Source organism: Melopsittacus undulatus, chromosome 12 (assembly GCF_012275295.1).
Source record: "Melopsittacus undulatus isolate bMelUnd1 chromosome 12, bMelUnd1.mat.Z, whole genome shotgun sequence".
Taxonomy (NCBI): domain Eukaryota; kingdom Metazoa; phylum Chordata; class Aves; order Psittaciformes; family Psittaculidae; genus Melopsittacus; species Melopsittacus undulatus.
In genome coordinates, this window is record NC_047538.1 from 20,970,110 (window position 1) to 20,998,044 (window position 27,935).

The 27,935-nt window shown below is 39.4% G+C and overlaps 1 protein-coding gene across 1 annotated transcript; it reads right to left on the bottom strand.

Moving 5' to 3' along the window:
- Nucleotides 1-2,059: 2,059 nt before the first annotated feature.
- Nucleotides 2,060-26,845, bottom strand: MPHOSPH9 (M-phase phosphoprotein 9). The gene is made up of 23 exons (XM_005145128.4): nt 26,725-26,845; nt 25,675-25,825; nt 24,318-24,407; nt 20,948-21,468; nt 20,355-20,478; nt 18,348-18,438; nt 16,997-17,103; nt 16,453-16,578; nt 15,194-15,630; nt 14,165-14,323; nt 13,028-13,115; nt 12,065-12,280; nt 11,189-11,236; nt 10,760-10,824; nt 9,513-9,614; nt 8,503-8,640; nt 7,673-7,848; nt 6,734-6,898; nt 6,295-6,415; nt 5,791-5,894; nt 4,786-4,997; nt 4,044-4,112; nt 2,060-3,077 (listed from the first exon to the last, which is right to left on the bottom strand). Exons 1-23 carry the CDS (start codon nt 26,829-26,831, stop codon nt 2,976-2,978), a joined length of 3,519 nt encoding a protein of 1,172 aa, XP_005145185.3. The 5' UTR covers nt 26,832-26,845; the 3' UTR covers nt 2,060-2,975.
- Between the last annotated feature and the right edge of the window lie 1,090 nt (nt 26,846-27,935).

Genomic DNA, 27,935 nt, shown 5'->3' on the forward strand with positions numbered 1-27,935 from the left:
ATAATCCCCGGAGGGCCGGGCGCAGGCAGCTCCGCAGCCGCCGGCTGTGCCGCGGTGCGGGGACGGCGGAGGCGGTTGAGGTGAGGTGAGGCGGAGGCTGCAGCTGCGGAACGGGGCAGGCGGAGAGCCCCGCACCGGCTCTGCCCCGCACCGGCTCTGCCCCGCTCGGTCCGAGCCGTGCCCACCGCCGCCGAGCCGGCACTTCCTTCCCCGCGCCGCGCCGGGCCCGGCCGGCGCTCCCGCACGGCTCCGGGACCGCAGCGCCGCCTGCCGGCTGCGGACGGCACCGGGGCAGCGCTGAGGGGGGGCCCGGCCGGAACCGGGCCCGCAGGAGGGATGGGAACAACGGCCACCGAGACGGAGCGGCCCCAATGGGCAAAGCGCAGGCCCAGCTGGGCCCCGGTGCCTTGTGCAGGCTGAGCGCACCCTGCAATGAGTGGGAAACAATGAGGAAAGGGGGTTAGAGGACAAAAAAAGCAGTAAAATTTGCCAGTTTTCAGGTTTTTCTTTCTTTAAGGGTACATCACATCAGCACTGCTCCACTCCAGCTCCTGCACAGAGCGGGGCAATTCCAAACTCATCAGCTGATGGCTCCTGCACCTGAAGCATCAGTGCCACAGACACCGTTTATAACTTGTGTTTTAGAGATGCTGACCAATGGAAATGCTCTTTCCCAAAGGTTCAATCTCTCACTGAAGGAGCTGTAATGTTCACCATTACCAGAGGAAACCACATGTGTCTCATCAGAGCAGCCAGGCTGACCAAGGCCTGAGGCTCCAGGCACAACCCGATGGATTAGGAAAGGTAATAGACACCTACAGAGCTGGGAGGTGGCAGGTGTATGAAGATGATTAAAGTCCTGCTCAGGGCAAGCACAAGCTTCTGGGTCTCGAAAAGTCCTTCTTTGTCCCCAGTTTGCTGGTGTTGATGGGAAGACTCGTTAAAGGGATTAATAAACTGCCTAGCAAAGCGCAGTCACGTTCCCACGGCGAGCACCGGCTCCTGATGCGTGCGGTCGGATGCTGGGAAGCGCTGAGCATTCCGGCCTCCCACTGCTCTCAGCTGGAAGTGCAGCTCTGCCTCAGGAACCAGGCCAACGGCACCATGCCGGCAGGTCAACCCAGCACCAGACCTGTCTGCAAAGCCTGGCCTAGAAGTGCACCGAGAGCAACACTTAGATGGGCTGTTTTCCCCTCCTCCTTCAGGGTTCTGATAGAACAGAAATAGCCTGAAGAGCTCCAACAGATGGAGGAGGGCTTTTGATTAAAAAATAAACTCTGACTCACAATTTGTAATAATAAAAAGAGGACAGGACTAGGAACAGCACGGGAATGAACAAGGGGAGACAGCAGCAGCTCAACTGAGTTCCCTGCTTCTTTCTAACATCTGTCAGGAAAGTTGTGCTTGCTTGTGCTGTAGGTGTTGTTTTCCTCCATCAGCACAACAGTGGACTCCTGGGATTGTCCTGTGATGGATTCCTTGGGAAAATCCTGCTAGGAAATTGATACTTCTGAAGAACACCTTTAACTGTACCTGTTAATAGCTTTAAATGGTGGGGAAACTTCTTCAGTTGAACAGGAGAGCTGCAGAGGGAAGTCAAGGTTTGGTTTTCTTCCTTCAACCCCTTCTAAGTAAAAACTACAAGTAATATGGAATGCCATCAAGATTGTGCAGCTCCTGGTGCGGTTAGAAACATATTTGAGTTAACTCCAAGTATTCAGGTCCAATTTGTATATTTTAAAGGGTAAAACCAGCAACCAACATCCTTGACTCCCCCTCCTATATATTAAAGGAACTGCAGGGCAGAAGTGGCTGCAGTAAGATACCATTTTTGGGGTAGGACAGTTCATCAAATACCTTAAATGACAGGACTCTAATTTTAGAATCATATCTTCCCAAGCTTCCTTTATGACAGCTATTTTGGCCTGATAATCACATCATTGGTGGCTAAACATCTTGAGCAAGGACAGAAGTTGAAATACACAATATGATTAAAACCTACATTATGGCTGATGTAATATTCCAGAACCTATTAATGTTCTTGGGCAGGAGGAAAGAATCTAATTAAACCTTTATTTGATATTAAAATACAACCTATCAATGTTGAACAGTCATTCAGCAATAGGCCAACTAGCAAATATGTATTGTTTTCACCCAGAAAAATGCATGTGGGTTCACAAATACAGCTTGGATTTGATTCAGGAATGGAGGTGACCAGAACACTGGCATGGCACAAAACCCAGCCTGCTGCATTAAAACAGTAACTTGGGATGAATAGTTACAGTCCTGGAGCAGTGGCTGGAGTCGAGATGGGATGGCTCCCGTGGATCCCAGTACCTGCAGTAGCAAAACACTACTCACTGCAACTGTTGGGAGGCATCAAGTCATTTAGAGCAATATTTTCCTGATGCAGCCAGAGCAGCAGAGCACACACTTCATTCTGCAGCCAACCAACCATAGCGAAAGTATTGCTCAGTTTTGTCACAATGAAAGATACTCATAAGGTTGAAATTAAAAGGATTTACAACATAACACAGTTCTCTTACACAGGTAATTCAGGTTGCTTTTTGTATTAAAGATCAAAATTTCCTATTGGCTAATATTTACATCATACCATAAATACTTATAAAATGGGGAGGAAAACGAAGTGCAAACCAGTAACACTCATTTTCTGAAAACAAGCTGCCTTTTAGTTTCATTTTCTTCTTATAAATTCAGTATCACTATTTAAAAATAATTAATATTTCTAAAAATATTACAATACAGGATAAACATTGATTTTTTCAAGTGTAACAAAAATATGTTCAAAATATAGGTGGCTCCAAGTACAAAATATTGCTGTTGGAAAGGGTAACATGGTTGTAAAACTACTGTTGAGGGCTTAGAAAAATACAAAACCATTTGCATTTACTGAGTGCATAATTACATATTAGTGCAAGGGGGGAAAAACATATTTGCATTCAAAGAGAGAATTATCAAAGGTTTGCAGAGGTATGTAAAACATGGAATCGCTTCAGAGTCATGCGTATTGACCCCAAATCTCTATTAATCCTTTCCAAGCGATCTTCCAGAGCTTCCTAAAGGAGACAGTTTAAAAAAGGGGGGAAAAAAAGGGATTTAATAACATAAACCAAAACACAATTATCATTCTAAAATGAAGAAACTACTGTTATTCCTACATTCCACTTGTATCCTTTACTAGCATTCTGTTAGCAGCCACAAACCAGAGGCAGCCCTACAAACCCTGTATTATTTTTATGTATGTGTGTGTACTTGTGGGTCTTTGGCTTCTTTGGGTTTGCTTTTAAACTTTTACGTGACTTCTAGATAAACTTGACAAGAATTAGGCCAGGTTGATAATGAGGGAGACACATTTAGGAAATGCTGACCACTGCAGTGAGGGGTAACATTGATTCACTGGAATGCACTTTGACTTTCAAATTGGTGACAAGCTCTAGGGTCCCCATTTAGGAACTGCTGCAGTTGTAGGCTTTGCACGGACCTCTACAACACAACTGGGAGATGCTTGTTTTCATTAGAAGAGTCTGCAAAGGTTTCTGAAGAAGGGCCTCTCCTGTATTCCACCTACACTACTTCTTTTTGCCTTCTTACTTTCTTCTTTGTGCTTTCAAGTAGACAAAAAAACCCCAACCAACCACTAAACTTTACACTTTCCTCTCCAGCACAACAGCTGCAGGGATCTGTTCCATAGTTACTGCCTCAATGTATTGCCTTCATGTGCCTCTTAGTGTTATAGCAACAACAGACTGTTCTTGTAGTAATTTGGAAAATGCATCCCATGTACAAACCACAGAAGATATCAACAGTCTTATTATGCAGAATATACACTATGTACTATTTATACATGTACACACACACATACTTTCTCCTTATATGCCATATTCAGGAGCACTTCTCAGTGGTATGGAAAAGTTCCCACAGTAATTGAGTTTACTATATAGTGGAACTTTCATCTACACTCTATATTCTTAAACTGTGGGAGAGCAATTTAAGAGAACAGTCAGATGTAGAAGCTTTTTCACCTGATTTAATCTTGCTTGCAAGGTCATTCTTCCACCAGAACAAGGTATTCGACTCAATGCAGCCTCAATCTAGTAACAGAAAATACTTCAGCTGTAAATTATAGTTTCAAGAGCCAGTATAAGCCTCCCTAACTCATCTTACAAAGAGAGAGGTGAGGTATATCGATTACAGAGACACACTCAGTCTTGTTCTTAAACACAAGTATGTTACCATAATACTGTGCTGTACCAAACAGATACAGAAGTTGATTCATAAGCAGACTCTCCCAAGAGTCATTTTGAAGTGTTCAGGGCCAGGCTGGATGGGGTTTGGAGCAACCTGCTTTAGTGGAAAGTGTCCCTTCCTGTGGCAGTGGGATTGGAATTAGATGAGCTTTAAGGCCCTTCTAATCCAAACCATTCTAGGATCCCATGAAGGGAGCACTCTTACTTGCCAGAATAACCTTCCTTATTTGAAAGGCTGGTTTAAATCATTGGCCATTAAGGAAGAAAATCACATTCACTTCAACTCTTCCATTCACGCTGTGCTTGTTTTAAAGTGACTCTCCTTTAAGGAATTTAGGGACAGAAAAGGATTGGAGTATGGGAAGTAGAGCAGGGAATGAAAATGGCCCATTCCCAGGGTAACATTAGAAACTACGCACGAATTTCAGCCATGTATTGCAGGGTGCACAGCTACACCCCTCACCTCTCATACAACTATTATGTTTCATTACAAAAGTAAAACAAGAATAATCTTTGCCTGTTGCTTTTCCTGAGTCAGCTCATCAAAAAGCTTCTCTGTTTCAGCCAGAGTCCGGATCCTTGCTGTGTATCTGAAGTCCCCCTCGCAAGCAGGCAGCACTGGCTCACATTTCTGTGCTACACTCTTTTCGTCCCAGGCTGTCGCTTTCTTCATTCCAGTATTGATGGATTCAGCACAAGAGCTGTGCCTGACACCTGAGTGTTGCCTTCCTATCAACAAAATAGGGCTCTTTTTATTCATTTTGTAATTGTCTGTGAAATTATTACATAGAAGAGAAAAATAAGCTAATGACAAGAAAAGCAGAATGACCTTCGAGGTACATAAAGTAAGGAGAGTGACTAGCAAAGCCTTGTTAGCTTGCCATAGGCAAACTTCCCAGAAGAATGGAAAACATTTGTACAGATGATCTTTCAAGTGATCTTTATAACACAGCACATTTTTTGGCTAACAGATTACTGTACTGTGCCAAATAGGAATAACTTTGACTATTACAACATTTCTAAATATCACTAAATATCATAGTTGTCATGAAAACACTCATCTAAATCAATGCATTAATAAAAACAAAAGCAGAACATTGTGACAAGATTTACAAAAGTGAGAAAAGATTTGGTTTAATCAATCATTTAAAACATCTGAAACAACTGTTTTTATTAGTTACTCTTGACTATCTGTAACGTGATGTTCAGCAACAGAATGTTATTAGTATCCCTGAGTACGTACATCTTTATACAGATCCTACTAAGATATGCATTGTGTAACCTAGTTAAGCATAGGAAAACATACTGCCCTTCTTTCTCCATTTCATTATTGCTGTTGGTCCGTTTTTGTGCATACACACGTATACATAAAAATGAAATACTATATGAATGGTACTTCTCAGTCTACAGAATAAGACAAGATTTAAAGGGTTTTTAAAAGTTAGATTTGATAAAAGTGACAGCTTTCTATTTAAGCAGCTATTACCAATAGAGAAAGTTTCCCCCCACTTTGAGAGATTACCTTCTGTATCATCTAGTGAGAGAAACTGGAGCCTTTTTCTTGTATTATTGTGCTGTAAAGTAGACGTAGGACCAGCTTCCAGGTCATCTAGAAGTATATCAAATCTACAGAGCAGGAAGCACAAAACCATCAGTAGCTAGAAATCATATATCAAGCAATGCAGTATTTTCTACTTTTTCACCTTTTGGTTAAATAAGCAGTTTTTAAATAAAAACCATTTCTATCCCACAGCATTGCAAGTCTTCTGCTTACTGCTCATAGTGCCATAGCTCAATATACTCCTATTTGCACCACCAAAATACCCCATTTGTGTGACTTTCTTTCAGAAGCAAACCAAGCTCCCATGTTTCTTGACACGGTTAAACTTCGCTGTATATTCAGATATCTTCACATGACTCATTTTCTAGGACTTTTAATGAACAAGAAAGCGCAGTATTAAGCCTGCATAAACATACTGCTGCTATAGTAATGTTCAGAACACAACTGTATTCACAAGCCTCGTACCTTGTCACTGTGTTTTCATTTTTGCTAAGCAAATGGCTAAATCCAGGAGAGAGGTTTTCTTTTGGAGATCGTTTTGGGCTGTATGTCACAGACACTGGTGCCAACATTATCTCTCTTCTTGCTGCAAAAGACAAGAGGATGTTTAACTACCTCAAACACCTCCCAGTGCAGCATCTCCCACTCATGTAATCAGATTCTTACATCTTAAACGAATGCTTTTCAAAGCTGTCTACATGTTTAAATTAGGTGAAAAGTGCATCACAACACAGAAAAGTTAAAATAAACTTAAGAGCTCTCATGCTTTCTACAATTACTGTCAAGCTTTTACTTTTACTGTTAAAGCAGAAGGTTCTATCTTTATTTTTCTTTCTTCTAGAGCAGCTTCTCATTTGATTCTACCTTTTGAGTAATACAAACCAAACTTCAGAAAGGCACTGACTTGGAGTATTTGATTTCCTGTTTGGAGGAGGAAGGGACGATGACCTCTGGCCAGAAGGGGAGCTGTATCGCTTTGGTCTGTGCTGGTCCTTCCATTTCTCTGGGGATCGGTTAGCAACTAAAGAAGGTTCAACAAACGCAACAGTTTGACGTCGATTTGATGTTTCTAATTAAAAAGAAGAAAAAGACTGATTAAAATCATACCTTTTTAAATACAAGAACCCACAAATATTCTGTACGCAGCTTGGACTGTACAAAGACTGCACAGAGTCTGCCTGACAACCACATGTTTTGCTCAAGTCTTACTCCCTGCTCATCGCACTCATGAAAGATGGATTAACTTATGAGAAAGGATGTTTTGCAGCATGCCTGGGGAAACAATGCTAAATAACACTGATTTAATGGAGATACTGGAAAGAAGGACAAAAACATCTTTTGGGAAAGAGGGCTGGAGTACCTGCCTGAACCAAGAATATAAGGATTTGAGACAAACTCAGCATTTTCTAATTACAAGGCTTTCTAAATCAAGGTAGTTAGAACAGCTCGGTGCAGTCCTACAGTACATATGCCAGCTTCCTTAGTAACATTGTGATACAACACCATGAGAACAAAACTATAATAGATGTACAGCCAGGCAGGGCATTGCTAGGACCCCATTAACTGTTTATAAATACTGAGATATTCTTAGAAAAAGGACATTAGCTACTCTCCAGCTTGAGACTTAACAGCAACCTTTGCATTCCCTCTGTGTTAAACAAGTCACTTAGCTGCGTAATACTGAATTTTCTTAGGAAAACTCCAGAAGTCTGCATGCTAAAACTGTTTTGATGCCATCCCTTAAGCCTGATGGACTTGAATGCCAAGAATAACAAAACCAAAGGACATGCGACCAAAGAAAAGCCAGTAAAGACAAGTTCAGGAATATGAAAATAGAAGTTACTAGCTGATGCATCTTCTTTTTCAGTCTGGGTACCCCAATCTTTAAATGCTTTTCCTTCTTCAAGTTCTTTAAAGGCTTTTATAATTGGTGCTTCTGACCCCTCCATTTCTTTCTTTTCTGAAGTGGTTGTTGAAGAGTCTTCTTGTGAGGAGTCTTTCTCAGGAGGAGAATGGTGCCTTAAAGAATATGAGGCAGCGAAAAGGAAAAGAACTGATCAAGTATTTTTACTTTATTCCATATATCCAAATAGTAGCTCAATAAACAAAAAAAAATGGAGGAACTTAGTTTGAGATTTATGGTCATCAAACCACGAGTTTTAAGGGTGCTTTTTAGTTTTAGCCAAGGACCTCTGAAGACTGTGTTACAGCCAGTTCAGGTGCAAGTTAAATTCAGTGATATGGTATGTTCTTAGAAGGAAATATGTCTTGACAGAGGCTTTAAAAACTTCTAAGTAAGAAGGAAAACAACTACATTACATCCTAACCTACACCTGAACCTTCACACTGGTGGAAAGCTGCAGCCAACTGCTACAGCTTGCATCCAACAGAGCACACAGTGTCCAAACCCAGAGTAGAGCTGGACAAAAACATGTAAAGAAGATGACACAAGATGCAGTTGAAGCTTTCTGATATTCCAAGAATACTGAATATTGATATATTGAATACTGATATTCCAAGAGTACTGAAAGCTGCTCCTTGTTTTGTTGGTGAGGAAGGTGATTTCATTCTTAAGGAATCGTAGAACACCTATGACATGGAGAACTCTAAAATTATAAATCTAGTCAATTCTGCATTTCTAAAGGTGTTGGATACTGAAGGAAACCAACTCACCTGGAAGGAATATAGGTTTCCTCTAGTCTGTTATCTTTGGAGCTTTCCCGGCCTTCCAAAGGCTGGCCAGTGAAGATTGAATACTCTGCTCCTGGTATCAACCACTTCCTCCTGCTGACATCAGGAGTTGCCAACTTGCTGTGGGAACAGAACACTTCAGGATTAGGAAAGGTTTTGAAGGTTTTGATTCCTTTAATTCCCCAGAAATTAGTCCTGCAATATATTCATCATAAACTACTTGTATCTTCATACTAATGAACACGCAGGTTCTCCCCCCAAATACTGCTATTTGATATATACAAGTGGACACCTACAGACATATTACATATCTTTTGGGGCTTCATATGATCAGTGCTGAACTGGGAGACATCAAAGAGGGTAGAACTAAGTAACAAATTAAAACCAAAGGGCAGCAAAGCTTTTGAGGTCTTTAGAACATTTAAAAACCACACATAAACACACCACAGGACACAACTCAACTTTAATGTTCTTAACTTAAATCCACAATTCAAACTATAGTATGCATTCTAATTCCACTCAAATCCTAACTAATTCTAACTTCCATTCTCTCAAGATACCTGTACAAGCTGTGTGTAGAAACATAAAAAGTAGTAATCAGCTCTTCAAAGCAGTGACAAACACACAAGGAAAACCTCCAGTGTCCAACTGAACTATTAGATTCTCTTCCCAAGATCTCTGTTGAGCATTGGAATCCCTATTCAGCTGAGACTGATGATCTTAAGGTCCTTTCCAACCCTAACTATTCTATGAGACCTATCAAAAACCCATCTGGGAAGACTAGAAACAGTCTGCCAACTCATACATGCATTATCCAAAGTATGTATTTGGTTTTAATACTTTCTTGGCATGTAAAACCTCTGGATTACGTCATGTGTTTAATCTAGTTTGGCCTGAGAACTAACATGATCTTGATCCATTTTCATCCAAAACACATTAAAATAAGTCTAAACCGCATGGTTTGCTTTCACACTGCTGGAATATTCACTTACTTGGTACAAGAGGTTCTGAAGCGACTTTCAGTGACATGGCGAAGTTTCAGCATGTTTTCATGTTCTACCTGCTTGAGCTGAGCTTCAAGTTTTGAAATGGTCCTAATGTGGAAGTAGCAAAGATGCATTATAAGATTATTTAAATGACATAAAAGATACATCATATTTCTTGGAGTCTACTCTTTTCCAATCAGATATCCTTGGTGAAGCAGAAGAACAAGAGCAACTACTACATTTTTATATCTATCTAAATACACACATAAATAAGCATTTGAATTTTAAGGTAAGTAACCTAGCTAGAAAGACAGGACCAGGAGATACTGCTGTGGATCAAAACATCCACCTTGGAGGGGCTGGGGAAAACAACCAGAACATTTTTCCTCCTTGAAATGCTGTACTTATACAAGAGGCTCCCTGACTGGATTTAATGAGTGGCTCTTGTGTCACTCAGGTAACTCCACCAATCTGCTGCTCAGGCTCTTCACAGGATTTTCATCTCCCCCACATACTGCAGTTCACACCTTCATTGAGCTAGCCAATGGCAATGCAACACAGTCTTAGGCATTTCCCTCTTGGAGAACAGAAATACAGGTTTTTGGAGCAGGATATAAAAATCTCCTTTTCTACTAAACTTCCCCAGCCTGAAATGGTTCCTAAATAGCAGCACTGAGAATCAGGCAGGAAGAAAATAGAAGTAACAACAGAAATACTTCAGCTGTCCTTCATACTACCTTCATTCCCTCAACAGTCCCAATAAAAATTGAAAGCAGAGTGGTTTTGGCTTCTTTGTATTCCTTTCTTAAACTCTTCCTATTTATTCTTTCTATTCTTTCTGTCCTTTGTTAATGCCTAGGAGCCATAATCTTATCAAACTCCTGTCAGCATCCTCACTCCTGAAAACCAGAACAGTGATTGGTTAGCTGAAGATGGGGCTCCTGAGAGGACAACTGTAGGAGTAAAGGCTTGAGCAGCAGCCTGGTTGGGCTATTTGAGTGACAACCATCAGAAAGAAAGCAAATCGTTACATCCCATGGGAAGCCATTGTGATTGAGGAAGCAGAAAACACACGTACCTAAAATAATAAGATATTTACAGTATGTATGAAGTAACATAAAACAACACGAAATGATTCATAAGATGTAATTAAACTTGCAAGATCTACAGGCTTTATAACCTAGGAGTAAATATTTTGACCACTGCCTGCATTTCATATGGTTAAAACAATAAGAAGACAGTTTCACATTTACCTTTTCAGATCAGATATCTGCGTGTTTGCATCAAGCAATTTGTTTTCAGTTGTATTTAATGTATCCTATAAGTACACAGGAAAAAAGTAATAAGCTTAGAAGGTACAAAGTGCATTAAAAGAAAAACACCCAAGTAACTACATCAGTCTTGAAAACAATACATTAAATACACCTTCCTATTTGAAAGGGAGGCCCATTCAATTTGATGGCTTTGACTCTGCAGTATTTTTGCTGTATATCACTGAAAACCAATATATCCCAAATTCCCTCCTTTTCCCAGCAGGGCTCTGAAGATGTAGTAAGAAACTATCAGGTAAAATAAATATGGATCTTTCCATTTGATCTTTTTCAAAGTATTTGGGTTAATTCTATGGCACATTATCACACATTTCACATGAGTGGTTCTCTAATTAACTAGTGTGTACTTACCTTTACTCTTTCGTGTTCTTTTCCAAGGGACTCATATTCTCCTAAAAGCTAAAACAAAAAGAACACACAAAGCCACACTGAGACCATTTACAATTAACAGTTTTGTTGATGGCTGTCATCTGAATTGTTTGTCTCCCCCATACAGAAGCACTCCAGAGGATAGAGAATGTACTTCAATACTGTTTGTTAAGTTCTAGTGTCTTCTAACTGGAACAAAAGGTTACAGACAGAACAGAACAACTGCACTACTTACACAATGTATTTCTAATGCTCAAATCATTTATCTCTAAAGAACCTGAAGGAACTGATTGAACTGGTAAAACTATTCACTTACTTTAAAGCCGACTTTGTATTTTGCAATCTTAATTGTAAAAAATGAGTTAAAGCATGAAGTAGCTTTTCCAGCTAACACTCATTTTGCCAATCCTTTTAAACATCCTATAGAGCTATCAGTGAAGAATCAGAGAAACAACTCCTTTGGTTCAGTCTAAAATCATACACCATAAAGAGTTCTAGCAAGCTGTGGTGACTTATGAGAAATTCAGTCCATCCTCACTAAACTTGAAAGGGAAAAACAACTTTCTAAACCAACTTCCTGCAATACCTCTAAAAATATAATGAACTAATAGCACATAGAGTAATAAAATACCTGAGAGACTACAAGAAGTGTTATCAGGTATATATCTTTATTACCTTAAATATCTATAGATCCATAGTATCACCTAACAGCTAAGTAGCCAGCTGAATGATTTCTGTTCTCTTAATGGTGCCTTAAGCCTTTCCAATGCTAAACTCTTGAGCAGCTTTCGAAAGCAGGAGGTGCTGTGCTCCCGACTCACTGTAACTGTGACCAGCACTGCCCCTTTGCTTACTTACATTTTGAAACATTTTATTTTCTTCCTTTAGCCTCGTGTTTTTATTATCAGATAACTTGTAAGCTTTCTCAAATGCTTCCTCTAGGTCTTGAAGCCTCGATTTTAGCCGACTGATGGTGTTATCCTTCTCCTTGTTGTTGGTGCGCATTTCTTCCATACGTTCCTGCAGACCTTTGGAATTATGACTGGCTGTGTAGAAGCGGTCTCGCCAGTCTGCCTGCAGGGAAACACACGTTCTGGATTATGCTTGCTGAAGGATTTGTTTTCCTTTCAGTGCAAAGTATAATCTAAATTCATCTAAATAGAAAACAAGGGTATATCTGTACATGAACTTAAGATTTTGCTCATTTCTGTGATGCAGAAAGAATGCAAATGAAGACTAAAACCCCCAAAAGATGTTATTTATTTTACAGGAATTAAAATATCTAGAGGTTAGACCTCTTGCTTCCCAGCATGGAAAAACGTCTCTCCAGGTATCTAACTTTGATGACAAAGTGTCCTGCTCTTTGACCAGTAAATGCAGCTATCCAGCTGTAGGCAAACTGGTCTGACCTAGTCAGAACAACTGTATAAATATCCTTAGAATAGCTTTGCCTCAGTGCAGATGAGATGTGTTTTTATCACAGCTCTAAGAAATCAGAGAAAGTAATTAAAGCAAAATAAATATATTAAAAACCCCTAGTATCTAAAGAGAGACATCATGAACACATCACAGCATTTCACTGTTAAGCTTTGCTTGATCCCTGCTAACCTGAAAAGGCTGTTCATAAGCAAAAGTGATGATGATTCAAGTCTAAGGAACTCAGCTAGGAAAGTCACTGGTGGAACATATTGGCTGATTCATACATTAAGGAGGAAGGTTGAAAATGAAGATACAGAAACATGTATCAGCTTAGTAATGAACAAGTGCATTCTCTTATCCTTTTAGTTAAAAAAACAGCTTGATTTAAGAACACATACTTACCACCTGCCTTTCCAACATAGCATTCTTATTTTCAAGGTCTTTTATGCGAGCACTTGCTTCGTTCAGAGCTGCATCTAATTGGTCACACCTATTCAGAACATACAGATCACAAAAGTCTCTTGAAACTTTAAAATAAATCTAAATTTTATAGCTTTCTTTCCTTCCTCAAGCATCCCCATGCATTTCGGTGCCCAGCCTGTGACCTTCTCCCATAGCCTTTGCAGTGAGCACACAGCGTCTCTGCTCCTGGTGGGCAAGCAGCAACTTGGAAACACATGCAGAGACTCCACGTGGCTTGGAGCTTAAGAGCTGCAGACCGAAAGCAGCTGAGATGCAGCAGAGCAGAGCTGCACTTCAGCTAGCTGCTGATGCTGTGTGATAATTTATAGCTGCAATCATACCACGAGCTACTTTAACTCAATAAATGACTGCTCAGGAGTCACTTGTAGTAGTTAGCACACACTACTGCTGGAAGGGAAGTACAAGAGTCCCAGCTACCCAGATACTGCTTCAATTATTCTAAGGAGCATTGATTTTGTTAAGTCTTTTAGCTATCTAAATTGACAATATTTATTTTGACTGGCAAATAATTTATCTAAAAACTTGTCTATATAGCAAACATTCAAGCTATGTCTAATGGAATATTTAGGTGAGGCACACAGACTACAGTAGTAGTATCCGGTCAAAGAGCACTGGTTGGCAAATTGACTTTATAAAGCTACCAATGAATTCAAGACTGTGGTTTTAACATGAAAGATAAAGAATGATGATGCTCATCAGCATGACAGGTGAGAACTACTTTACAACACAGCCAGTTCCACTACAAATTGCTTAGGACAACCTCTGCCTGACAGCCTCTCTGAAGTAAAACTGGCTTCAGCAAAAAGCAGGTCAAACAAGACCTCTGGTCCAAACATCATGATTGCTGCCTAACAATGATTTTAAAGTGATCTTAAACAGCTCCATTAAATAACACACTTATATTTAACAGGAAAATATTAGTATCATAGATGCACGTAATCTTCAGAACTGAAGAGTGACAAACTTTTCAAGCTATTCTAAACAACTATATTCAGGTTTGGAAGTGGAAGGAATCCCATGTCACAGAGGAAGAGGACAAGCAAGGACAAACAGTACCTGTCAGCAAGGTTTTGATTGATTTTCTTCAAGTCTTCGGACGAAGCAGTTTTATGGCTTGCCTCTAGCTGCTGTTTTAAGCTGTGTATCTCAGCATCATAGTAAGCTCGTAGATCAGCTATGTGCCGAGCGTGTTTCTCCCTCAAGTTCTGCCTAATCCTAGTTTCCAAAGTAAGAACAGAAAAGGTTTCCAGCTATCCACATGACCATGTACTGCTGTATTCATTTGCACATCGTGAAGGCAGCATACAAATCTCTCTTACAGAACTTTGTTGCATTAAAGAAAGCCTCCCTGTCTAAGGCAGCGGTGTCAAACACCCAAGGCTTGCACAGAAGTCTCCCCATTAATACAAGTATTATTATATACAACTACTATACAAAGCTTTACTCTCTCTTCCCTCCTTTGCTATGCACTAGAAACTGGATGTAAGATTTTAACAGGAAAGCTCAAAACACTGAACTGTCTTGAACCATGACCCTGACATAATCCCTGGCACATAAAATATGCCATGTCTGCTTGTCCATGGACAACTCACAAGAGCTTCAGTGGTGAATGGGGATATTTATGTTTCCTAAGTACAGTAATTCTGTGCTTCTCCCACCATTTGCCTCTAAGACAGAAAGATACATCCCCCACAGAACTTGGAAATTCTCTGCCTGAATTAACTCCCTCATACAACCTATGAGGGAAGTATGGATTTTTATTTTAAGGTATAAAAAGATATAACCAAATAAAACATAGGAAATTGTTTTGCCTTCCAGTTAAGGCTTCCTTGATATCCAAGGAAGACAGAACACAAATACTGTGCTTTAGGATTAAATAGTATGGTCTGAAGAAGACTAAATAGAATAGTCTAAAGAAAGACAATTGTAAGAAGTGGGAAATGATGCCATCTGCACTTCAGAGGAGAAAAGGAAAACAGCAGCAACGTGCAGCTATGTTCTAAGCAAACAAACTCATATTCTGGTCATTTCACAAGTCCTGTGAAGGTAACAACCATTACTTACATCACAACCAACATTACTTACTTTGACATTATCACAGGATCTTCAACAGATGTCACCGAAAGGCTGTATTCTGGCAAACTGCTGTCAGCACACTGAGCAATAGAAGACGGTGTGAGAGTCCGTGTTTCTTCCTCCTCAGTGTTGACTAAGTTATCATTGTTAGCATCCATATATGCCACTGGCAAGGGAGAGCTGGTCTTGTTTTCATTCTGGAACAGGTGATTTCTCCAGAGGTCCAAACATGCAGCTCTGCTGCTGGCAGGATGCTTTGGAGAATCATTTAACTGAGATGAATTACTTGTCTGTGAAAAAGAGTCTGTGTCACAATGACCTGAAAATCCAGGCTCTGCCATAGAGTCTGGAGAAAAAGGAGCAGTCTCTTCAGGAATATTGATAAAACGGGGTCCTGGGTTCTGCTGCCCTGGTTTCATGTGCAGGGTTGGGTCCAACGTCAAGATCTAGGAAAGAAGTTACAATGCTAAAAAAACCTGATTTAACTTTTGTTCTTGTAAATGGAGTTTACCTGAAGACATCAGCAATCCATGTAACATATTGCAGGAATTATAATGAATACCCACAACCATGTACTACAATTACTACAGTAATTTGGTATGACAAGCCAGATGAAGGGACATGCAACAACTTAGATGGTGACGCATATTCCCAATGTTTGCAACTTGAGCTTCTAAGTTTCCATTAAGAATAAAAGACATATCTAACATCTGCAGTTGTCTAAAAATGCTTTGACCTTTCAGTTATGTAAATAGGACTTTGATGTCTGTCCATAGGTTGAAACAATAACTTTGTATAGTTATGAAAAATCACTTCATGGATTATATAAACAAGATAGTCACACAGAAGCATCATTACTGGATTTTGTACAAGACTAAAAGCTGTATAAAGAAAGATATGATAAAGAACATTACACAACCTCTGCCTCTTCTGTTTCACGGGTGGAATGAACTTGTCCTGTGGGAAGCAGTAAGAAAACCCTGTTCCTGCCACTGCAGTTCCATCTGCATTTCATCAGCTGCAGCCTCGGCGTAATCAGGTTCATCCTTGCACCATTCTCAAGGTTGTGCAGCAAAGATGCTTGTTTACCCAGGGTGTTTTTGGAGGTCTTGTCAGTTGGATCCCTTCCCATTCTGGCTCATCACGGCTGCACAAATTGCTGTTCCAGCATAAAACTGGAGGTGGCAGCAGGGGCCAATTAATGAGAAACCAGCCTCTAACTTACCCTATCTTCAAACTGAGATGTGAAGTAAAGAAATCGATGTTACCTCTGGTGGGTGACTTGACTGAGAAGAAGGCATAAAATTCTGGTCTGGAAGCTGCTTGTTTTCCCTTTGTCTTTTATGATAAATATCCTTCAATGATGACAACTTCGTTTCATCAGCAGAAGACAACTTCAACAGGGAAAATTGTGACATTACTCTTCCTGAACACAATCCTCCATCCCCAAGATAGATAAGCAAGTTCTGGGGTGGGTTTAGCTAATAAAGCAGTTCAGAACAGGAAAAGGCTTCATTCAGCATACCCAGTTTAAAAAAGGGTCTTCAGTGAGGGACATACACCTTTAATGTACTAGTTAGTCTTTTCAACACCTATACACACAATTTCTTGCAGGTGACAAAAGGTCAGTCAATTGCTAGTGCTGTTAGTGAGGTTAAACGAATAATGAAGGAACAGAACATGGAAGACTGAGTTAACAGAAGAGTCTCACAGAGAAGTTGGCTTCTGGAGGGCTGATACTTTACATTGTAGGGGGAAAAAATGTAAAGACAACAAGCAACTACCAGCCAACTTTTAACACACAAAGTTTACCTGCTCTGGTGATGCTTTTGTAGAGAAAATATCAGCGAACTCACTTCTGAAGTTCTCTGGTAAAGGGTGATACATCTCCTTCTCATCTAACTTCCAGTATGAAAGTCCTGGTAAAAAGAAACAGTGAAAGAAAATAAGAAACAGAATTACAAATTCAAAGCTCATGACTATACAACAGGAATCCCAAAATCCATTAGTAAAATGTTACTGTGTCAGCTTGCAAAAATGCTGTATTAATTATGTGCATCTATTACTTAAGGATCTCATTAAAGCATTTGTTACCAGAAGTTAGAAAAATCCCAGTGCAAAGCAAAGGCAACATGATCAGCATCACATCACACAGCATCAGTAACCACATCTATCAATCAGTGAAAGCCCATAGGTTTACTCTTTGATGTTCAAGGGACAAATTCTCATTTACCATAAACTTTGGTATTTCTACTGATTTCCAGTATATCATTTAAAACTTGTATTACCCTGGAATAATCCCAGGCAGACACTTGATACCACAAACTTCAGTCTGCTACTCAACAGCACTCCATAGCATGCAAAGAGACAGACTACCAGGACTAAGAGGGATGACACACGAGGAACAGATACAGTCTTAACCCCTCTTCAATTTCTTATACGTGTCCCTTTCTCAATGGACTGTGCAGAAGCAATAAATACACAGTATGCAGGGCTGCATCTCTGTGCCCCTGTTTGTTATTCAAATGAATCCACCCTGTCACAATCAAAATATGTGAATTAGTTGTTTGCTTTCACAAAAACCCAACCAAAATTAAACAAAAAAATCACATTCCCCCAAAAAACACAAGTCCCCAAAAACCCCACAAAGAACCAGCACCAACCACCCCAAAACAATGGAATTTAAATCATATCAAAACACTAAAAAAGCAACCTCCCTCCATTGAAGAATCAGCACATTACACACTGCATTATCTCGTTCTTGTTTATTCACACAACTCCTCAATCACACCCTTGGCTTATAGGAATTCTGCCTCTATCACCAGGCACTCCTAATTTGAAAGAATATTTGATACCCCAAGATTTTAATAGTAATTAAATGATGAAACAGTTTTAAAGACAAAGCTCAGCTTTGAGACACTGAGGAATTTGAAGAGAAAAATTGCTGCACATCCTACATCCACCAGCAGCGACACACAGGAACTCCATCAGTTCGACACGCAAGAGGAAGGAAAGCAGGATTATACTATATCAAAGTTTAATAGCCTATCAGTGCACAAACCCTCCTCACCTCCCCAGGGTTATCAGAAATGCATTCTAGGAGGAGTTTTAAAAACCAAGAGTTCAAAAGAAAGGAAATTTAAGTACAAGAAGTTAACTATACCTGAAGCTTCAGACACTAAGGAATTTGGACTTTCATTCGGTTGATTGAGGTAAAAAGTGTAAGGTGGCAAAGCAGCATCAGAAAGGTTTGTCTAAAATCACAAAGGAGGAACAATTTATAAGGAAAGTCACAAAGCAAGGGGGGGGGGAAGGCAAGGGTAAAACTGTTTCAAATTGCATGGAAGTGTTGTTAGTCTTTTTAAGCAAAGGGATTATATTTCATTATACAGCATGATCCAAACCTGTGCCATTTATATTCAGAGGAACCAGTCAAAAGGGGAACTAAACTAAACCACTCAACTAAAAGACACTGATGCTTTCTAAGTCATGTGCCTGTTGCTTGTGGAGCATTTCTAAGATTAACTGTTACAAAAATACACATTTTGTACAATCATCCAAACTTCCTTGCTCCAGGTGCAAGTATATAGAGGGGTGACTTACCAGTAAAGCATTACTCTTTCCTCCTAAGACTGGAATTGCTTATACTGAGCTGTTATGACTCCACCTACCACAAATCTACAGGTAAATGCTGTCTATCAGCACCCAAGACACACAAGAGACTACATACTCTTCTTCCCATCACTCCAAACTTCCTAAGCAACCACCAAAAGTAACCAAAGAAACCACTTTGAAAAGAGTGGGACAAACACAGGGGATAAAAACTGACATAATTTGAGATTTGCCACAGCTCTCCTCTTCCTTAATCAAGGAATCACAACACAGTGGTACAAGAGCAACTGAGTAAGTGCAGCTAGCTTTAAAACACTCATCTCACACTGCTCTTTTCTACCATACTTGGGGCTTTTTGTTCCATTACAAAAGCTTAACAGCCATGCTCCTTGGCAAAATTTATACAGCTCATAAAACTTAAGACTATATCAGGATAGAAACCATTGAATTAAGAGAAGTCAGTAAGAAAAAAAGAATGGGAACTAAAGCTTTTCAAGTTTTTGCATGAAGCACCAGCTCAAGGCTATTTTATCCCTCTTAATGTTTTATTTAGGTATTCTCCTTTGCCTAAGGAGGAAGAAAGGAAAATGAAGGAATAGCAACTGAATTCTCACAAAGGAAAACACAGATAAAGGCTTTTTCAAAATCTGAGTTTGCCACTAATTTCCTTATGCATCCTCAACAATCCACAGCAGATAAATGTGACTCCGGGTTTGAAATATCCCCTTAGAGGAACATATTGTTTCCACTGACAATGGAAGAAGAGAATGGAAGAGAGCAAGCCCAAACAGGGTAAGCTACTCTTAACTCTTTCTGGATCACCCTCAGAGTGACCACAGGAAAGAAAACAAACCCTGCCTTAAATCAACTGATTCATATTTCCTAGTTCTCCTCATCTCCTGTAAGGAGAGCCATTAACAGAGATTCAATTGTTTCCTTAAAATTAACATAAGGACAAGGTTTGTGACAATATAATGGAAGGAATGCTAAAACTTCATAGTTACATGTATGATGATTACTCACACAATCACCTTGCAGAACAACCTTTTGGATCAGAAATGTGTGATTAAGCTTCCCTCCCCAAATAATGAGATGTGTGGTTATACAGAATTATTAACTCAAGAATATGGGGAAGCAGAAATCAGATTCTACTCAAAAGAGGCATTTTGAGCTGCTTCAGCAGCCACAGCGATAGGTGGTACTACAAACAGTTTAAAGCGGTGGCATCACAAGCTTGAAATCCAAGATCCTTCAAAAAAATTATAGGGCACAATAAATGGCCACGACCTGAAGCTTCAATTGAGAATGTAACTATTATCTCTATGAGGAAAGGGCAAGTGAACATAAAAATTAGGTGAGGAATAAAATAAGCCAAGATACAAGTACAGAATGATATAACAAGAAATTCTGCCCACATGAACTTTAAATATATCAGTGGTAACATGATACTCAAATGCTTAAAGCAAGTATGAAAGCATGTGCTGAATCAGAAACCACTACAATGCTGAAAAAATACCAGTAACAAGAATCCAACTAGAAAAACCATAAAGAGACTTACATTCTGATGGGGTAATTTCTTTGCTTGCTCATTTTCTTGCATAGAGTTCACACACACTTCATCTGCATTTACTCTTTTTGGTTGGTTTTGTTTCAGTTTTTGTGCCCATGATGTTAACGATTTACTAGAACAAACACAGACATTAAGTACATACATCCTTTTCAGAGGAGACATGATCCCTACAGGAAATTTCTTCTTCAAGGTGGAACAGAGGCACTAAAACTCCACTGCCTTCATGCACTTTTGAGAAACAATATGAAGTGATGAGTGCTGAAATGGTTTAGGGTTTTGGGTTGGGGTTTTTTAGGGTAAAAAACAACTCAAAACACAAAGAAATCACTGAAAGGTGCTAATGAAACACACCCACCAGTAAAATAGATTTCCTTTAAAAAAAGTCCTAACAAAGAGCTTCAGACAAGCAGATACCAGCCAAAACCACAAGATTAAGCCAAAATGTAAATACAGATCTTTTCTTGCTAGTATTTTTTACAATCAAGATGTTCCATTCAATTCTGAAATGTTTCCAGTTACCAACAGCTATTTACCGAATGGTGATTGCCTACAGTAAAGTATTTGGAAAGTTTACAACTTACCTAGCTTTTTTTCCACATTGTGTTTCATCAACTTTATGTTCAAAATCAGTAGGAAAAACTAAAGCATCATTCCTTCCTGATGAACAATTTTCCTCTCTTTTTTTTGGTGAAAGTTCCTTTTTATTTTGAACACTGGCTACAGCTGCATCACTCTGCACTATTGCTCCATCACTCTGTCCCTGGGAAGTTTCCTCCATGTAGTCTGTGCACTTGGTAGTGTTGTCAAGTCTGCCAGGGTGCAGTTCAGAGGCAGAAAGTGTACCGTACCCACTGTTCATTGAAGCATCACTTCCAAAGCATTCCTGATGCAGGTCAGAGGCATTCGGCTGACTTTCTGCTTCATTAGATCCAAGTTGACTGACAACACATTCATGTTCTTTAAAGATTTCAGAATGCATCCCCATCTGACTGCCTAGTGATGAAAAAGTGTCTGTGAGCTTGGTGGGCAAACTTCTGCTCTTGTCGGTGCCCCAGTTGCTGCTCTGCAGTTTTGCCAACTGCCTTACCTCATCCTGAATGAGCTGTGGGAAAAGAAAGGCAAAATTCCTAAGGGAAGATATCACAGAGCACATTTAAACTTTGATGACTCTTCAGTTCATGGTATTAGTGACAGAATTAGGATACTTCTCTGAAATGACTCAGATTTTTCAATATGTAGACATCTCATGCATAAAGTAGGTCTGTGTGTAACAGCAAAATGTCCATGGCAACAATTCTTAAATCCATGCAGTGAATTACAGGTCTCACTAGTCATTTATTAATGTAAAAAACATGCATGCATGTGTTCACTACATACCTTCAGAACTAGAGCTACCCACCAACCAGCTAAGGCAATATTAGCTATCCAGGTATGTCATTAGAAGTGGACAAAAGCCTTTTGCTAAATTTAGGTGTAAAAGATTCTATAAGTTAGATATGTGTTTTAAAGACTGCAAGGATGCTTAATGGAAGTATAAACCATTCCTCTATGATGCTAATAGGAATAATGTACCTCTGTAAGATTATCTGCATCAAACCTGACTTTAAAATATCAGATTTAGATAATATGTTATTTATTCATATAATAGAGATCTGCATTTGAATTATTCTGGTATCTGATGGAGCAGAGCAAACCTCTAGCCACATCACTAGATTGAACAGTGGTTTAAGAATGTGGAACTCCACTGATGTTTTTCACAGAACTCCAGTGCATTACCCATGTGAATGGTAGGTGGAAAACACAAACTGGACAAAAATCATTTGTTCTCTTAAAGTAAGAAATAAAAAGTAAGGCTTAACTTCAGAGGAACCTACACGTACACTGGTCGGAATCAGGCCCTACATTTCATTAACTATTGATTTTCACTCCCTAAAATAACCCCTTAAAAACCTACCCCCTAAAACTACTCCAATCTTCCCCCCAACAGAACCCCTCCCTCCAAAACCAAAACCAAATCTCCCCAAATCATCCCCCAAATAACACCACCAGAAAACCTGATGCTTCCACCCAAGGGTCAAAGTTTTCTGCCATAAGCTTTGTTACTGGTTCATGATTTCAACCATGACTTCAACAATAATTTGTGATTGTGACTCAACTCTGCCAAAGGAGGGAAGGGAGAACAAAAGGGAAGAAACAGAATTGCCAAGAGAAAAAACCCAAACTGATGAGATACTTTGCCTACATTTAATCTTTGTCATTAATGCCTTGGGTGGGAAAAGTGAAAGGCTACTATTCCAATTAAAGAGCATTTTTACTTCTCTTTGCATGGTCACAAATAATTCCAAGAGAAGACAAGACCTGGGGAAAATAAGATCCCATTTCTATAATTTTGGGAATACAGGTAACTTTTTTTTCCTTTCAAATCTCATCCATACAGTCTCATTTTGGTGGGATCCACAGGTGGTGGCTGTTTACCATTACCACACCTGGCTTCTGATAACAAAGCCAAGGACTGACCCCACTGATTCAAAAATAAACTCCAGGTCTTTTGATCCCTATTTTCACATGGATTAAGATGTATTTTTAAAGCACACTGCTCTTGAAGCACAGCATAGAGCAAGCCTTATCTCAGAGTCACATAAATGTTAATGCATCATCTTGTTTTTCTACCCAAATAGTAGGTTATTATTTGTTATAGAATCGCAGCCTGGTTTGGGTTAGAAAGAAGCTTAAAGTTCACCCAGCGCCAACCCCCTGCCACGGGCAGGATCACCTTCCACTAGAGCTGATTGCTCCAAGCCCTGTCCAACCCGGCCTTGAACACTGCCAGGGATGGGGCATCCTTTAGTATTCTCATTAGAGCATAGTGAGTTGCCTGGATTGCAGCATTTCTCAGTTTTAAGTTTGGAATAGCTCCCTCTGTTTTATATCATGCACTCATATAACTGAAACCAAGTTACAGCTGTTGGTTTTATATTTAGTGTGGCAATTAGTGCAGTTAGTAACTCCCTGCTGATACCACAAACTCAGCTCTTCCAGAGGTAGCCTTTCCTATTAAGACACAAAATGGCAAAGCCAACACAATGGTTTAGTCAAAACTATGATCAGCAACAAGTGAATCAAACCACTACAGTAGGAGAAGGAAATAAAGGGAAACACTGGTGGGACAAAAATAACAAGATGGGGGGAAGGTGAAGAGGTGAACGGGGAGAAACAGGAGATAGGATAAAAGGACAGTACCTCTTGTTAATTCAGTTCAGGAACTGTTGATTACTATTAGTGTAGAGGGCATCAGGAAAGGGAAGGGAAAAACAGCAACCAAAATGATGAAGATATTAAGCATTATATATTTATCGAATCATTGTCTCATACATACATAGACATTTTTTTGTTTTAATGGATAAATATGGTTCAGCAAAAATGTGAATATTCCCCTGGGTCGTCTTTTCATTCTTAAGGAGACTGTTCAACTGAAGGGTGAAATAAGCATTCAGGTTTTACAATGAATGCTTTCTTATGTTCTAGACTGTCTAGAGGAGTGAATGACAAGATGCATAACATCTTTTAATGAGGAGAAAACTACCATGTCTCAAAATTAGAAATGATACAGTCTACCAGTTAAAACCAGCTTGTATCTCTAAAATCCAATTATCCTATGGACATTCTGAACTAAGTGTGAAAACAAAACAACTGAAAACAAATAATCACAGAATATTCACTTCTGGAATGGTTCTTACAGTTACTTTGTTAATTACCCAAGGGTGTCTCAAATAAGCATCCTGTAAATGGCATTCCAGTTACCCACTTCCATTAACTGCCTGTCTGAATATACTTACAGAAAAAGTCAAGGGTGCCAGAGCCCATACTGCATTGTTTTGGAGGGGAATGTGGTTGGGGGCAAGGGAAGAAAAGTTCAGTCTAACCTACCTACATGAACAAATCGTTACTTACTTGGATTTGATGGTGGAACTGCTCTTGCTGGGCAACTATTTGTTCCTGACATTGTTTTTCTACCAGTCTCAGTAACTGTAGCCACCTTGTCTATTAAATCACAAAGTACAATAATTAAAGCACAGTCATATTACACCTCTAGCTACAATAGTTTTGCAGCCTTACACTTAGGTGTTGACATAATACAAAGTTTGATAGCAGCACTGTGGTTTTCACCCCACAACACACACAGCCGCCTATCAATGGGAACAATTCACTATGGGCACATTCACTTAAACTCCTTCTAGACAGCAAGAAAACACATTGCTACAATTTAAGTTTGGTTTAAAAAACACAAATGAAAAAGAGAAGGGAGTTATTCTATTAAAGATTACTTAAAGATAGAAACAGCTGGCAGGGAAGAACAGTCCAGTTTTGGAAAGGTTGATTCAGTTCAGTAAATTATAGACAATTTTAAAACTGGTAATGAAACATCCTTATGTTCAGTGAACCATTTGCTTGTTCCCTTCAGCAATGTAGCTGAAGGCCATGATGCGTAACTGTTTAATGACAACAAAAAGAGAATGTAAAGTCAAATCTATAGGGTTCCTAAAATATGGGAAAATCTGAATTTTAAAACTACTTTATGCTAATCTTTATGGAGCCTGATACTTGAAGCACAGGACATGGGACATAGAACGTATGTGCCTCGACACAGACACCTCTGTTCCTTCCTCAGAGCTGTTAAAGCACATCCAAATTAAGCATCTGTAAAAAGACAGTTCAATGGACCACAGCCAGAAAGCTCCAACATTGTGCAAGAACAAGCCATGGTGTGGGAATCTCATGTTCATTATGGGAACTAAATATAATAGTAAAATTTAAAGCAAAAACAAAAAAGACAGAAACAACATTTGAGAGAATTAACTCACTGAACCCACTTCATGACTTTGGGGTTGTTTTAAGTCAGGAAACAAACTGATCACATTGCTACAAATGGAATAAATAAGTAATTAAACTAAAACTGAGCCATTTTTAGAAAGAAAACTTCCAATTTCCAGGATCACTTCAGGCCAGTTTGAAGTGAGACAATTTTAAAGGTTTACACCTTTTTCCACTCAAAAACCTGCAATTGAAACTCTGGAAAAAATCTTCACATCTGTCTTGTAATACTAAGATTAAAAGCTAAGGGAAAATTGCAGTAAAATCTATGCACATGATTAGTTCATACATTGTAAAAGAATTTGTCCCATCATGAGGAATAAACACATACATCACAGACCTTACTGCTAAACTGCATTATTAGATTTGTCTTCCAAAATACAAAGCTAATATATTAATACAAATGTCTTTAAAAATAGACCTTAACATCAAATACCTCACAGCTCTTCACAATTTCTGAGTCAGCATTTCCAGCGTTCTGGAGATCTTGCACAAAGGAGGCAAGCAGCTCAACAGAATCAGGTATTAATGAGGACCTGGTATTCCCTGAGTAACCAGAAACTCCATTGGGATTGGATGAGGGACTTCTAGTGAAACATGAGGAAAAGGATTTCAATTATTTATCATGCCAGTTGTCCAATATAGTGGCCAAAATAACACACTACATATGCTACGAAGCTGTACAGTTACACACTTAATTTACACTGTGACCCTCCCTCATCATGCTGAAAAATAACAAATGATGTGTTGATAGATGTTTGTCAAGAAAATGTCCAAGAATCCACAAATGCTTCATTCTTATCTTACATACTGTTAAAACACAGCTTTCCAAGAAGAGAGGCAGTATAACCAGCAGAGACACTACCTCTCACTAGTGCAAATGTCAATAAATCCAGCTTTTCATCAAACCCATGTGCTTCCTTATAGATTCTGATGTCAGAAGTGCACAAATGTAAGCTGCTATGTAACACTGATTCATGAAGCCCAAGAGTACTGCCTCCTTCTGAGGAGTTACATATGCAGTAAGCAACTTGTAACACTCAATAAGTGAATCAAGAACCTCTCCATATCATTACTTAGACTATTAGTCCATATTTGCCCTTCTTATTCACACTGGGAATAGCTTGGGCATCAAAAGCAAAAACAACTCCATATTTCTAAGCTGTTGGTCTCTACCAATGTCTCAGCACAATGCATGACCATTTGAAAGAATGAGCTCTTACAATTAGTGCAAGACAGGTTCCCAGCCCCAGTTCTACAAGAGACAAGGCAATAGAAGTTACTAAGCTTTTAAGAAATAGTTAAAAATTCTTTCAATAAAGCATTTCTCATTACGTATTACATCTGTAAATATGAAACAGCCCAAAATATACTGCAGAGCATTACATATTATTTCACCTGAGTAACAACACTACTGTGACAGCATACTAATGAAGCATAATGAAAATAATAACAATATTTGTCAGGAATTTCTGCAACACATTACCTGTTACAATGCAAGTGACAGACAGAGCTGTGGGTATTTCTTATATCAGAATCTGCAGAAGATGAATGGATTTCTTGTGCAGTTTTCACCACGTCACAGTTTTCCATATCTTAGTCCCAAGTATGATGCTACCCTGAAGATGAGTAAATATATAAAATATAATAAGCACCACTATCTGTTTTTTAAAAGCTATTTGATTAAAGAATCACATTAAAGAGCCAAACCACCCCAGAAAGTTCTGGCATTCCACAACCAACCTCTCTTCCTTGCCCTGTGCTATGCTTGCAAACAGGGGGTATTTAGTCAGCTTTGCACTTGCTGGGACCACTAAAAACCAGAGATTCCCAGCTTTGCATCACATCCAGACCAGGCTGTAAGTGTTGCATGAATCCAAAGAATTCCAGGTAGAACAGTGTTGCTGGGGTTTGGTTGGTTGGTTTAAATCTGAGCTCTCAGACTTCTGTGAAAGGGCCTTATTATCAATGCACTTAAACCTGCTCAACAAGGATCTGCGCCTTCCCTGCAAGAAGCACACCCACCAGAAAATAAACCCAAGACTGACTTAACCTGCAGCTGACCAATTCTGATATTTCTGTATGCAATATTTGGCTTACTTTTTTCACAGAACACTTGTTTTACTGTTACTGTATAACATTAACTTAAAAAGCTGGTTTGAGCTATCCCTCTTACCAGCTACCAACAAAAACCCATGTAGTCCAACAGGAATCCCAGAGCTGTTAAACCCAGCAGCTGGTTAACTGAAAGCATCATAAATAAATAACTACTAAACACTTGTGCGATGCTCTTACAGCACTCAAAGCAGCAGTTCCCAAGAAATGCTGTAAAGAGACTAAAATATTCCTCCAGTTCCCATACTTCCACTGAAACATGGTTGAAACACATGGGTCAGTCCTCCTGTAGTGCTTATTCCAGCGTGTTCTACACTGGGACAAGCAGGTGAATTCGCTCTGTGTTCTAACAGTGAAGAGAAACCTTAAAATCATGTCACGGATGAAAAAGAGACATTAAGAAATAACATCCTAGACAATACTAAAAATAACCCCCTGCTGCCTTAAAGAAGCACAACACCTTCAACACAACCATTCCTCTTTAGAGTGCTTACAATCACATGCTACTGGCTTTAACATTAGTCGTTAGCAAACAGAGATATCACACTAATAGATAAATGTTTATGCTTCCAAACCTATTTC

Bases quoted from the DNA above. Each gene is read 5' to 3' on its own strand.
- MPHOSPH9 (XM_005145128.4), bottom strand. From the start codon at position 26,831: ATGGAAAACTGTGACGTGGTGAAAACTGCACAAGAAATCCATTCATCT. The intron at 25,826-26,724 runs GTAATGTGTTGC...ATGTTTCACTAG, and splicing joins TGTCACTTGCATTGTAACAG to AAGTCCCTCATCCAATCCCA. The intron at 20,479-20,947 runs GTAAGTTGTAAA...TGTTTGTTCTAG, and splicing joins CAATGTGGAAAAAAAGCTAG to TAAATCGTTAACATCATGGG.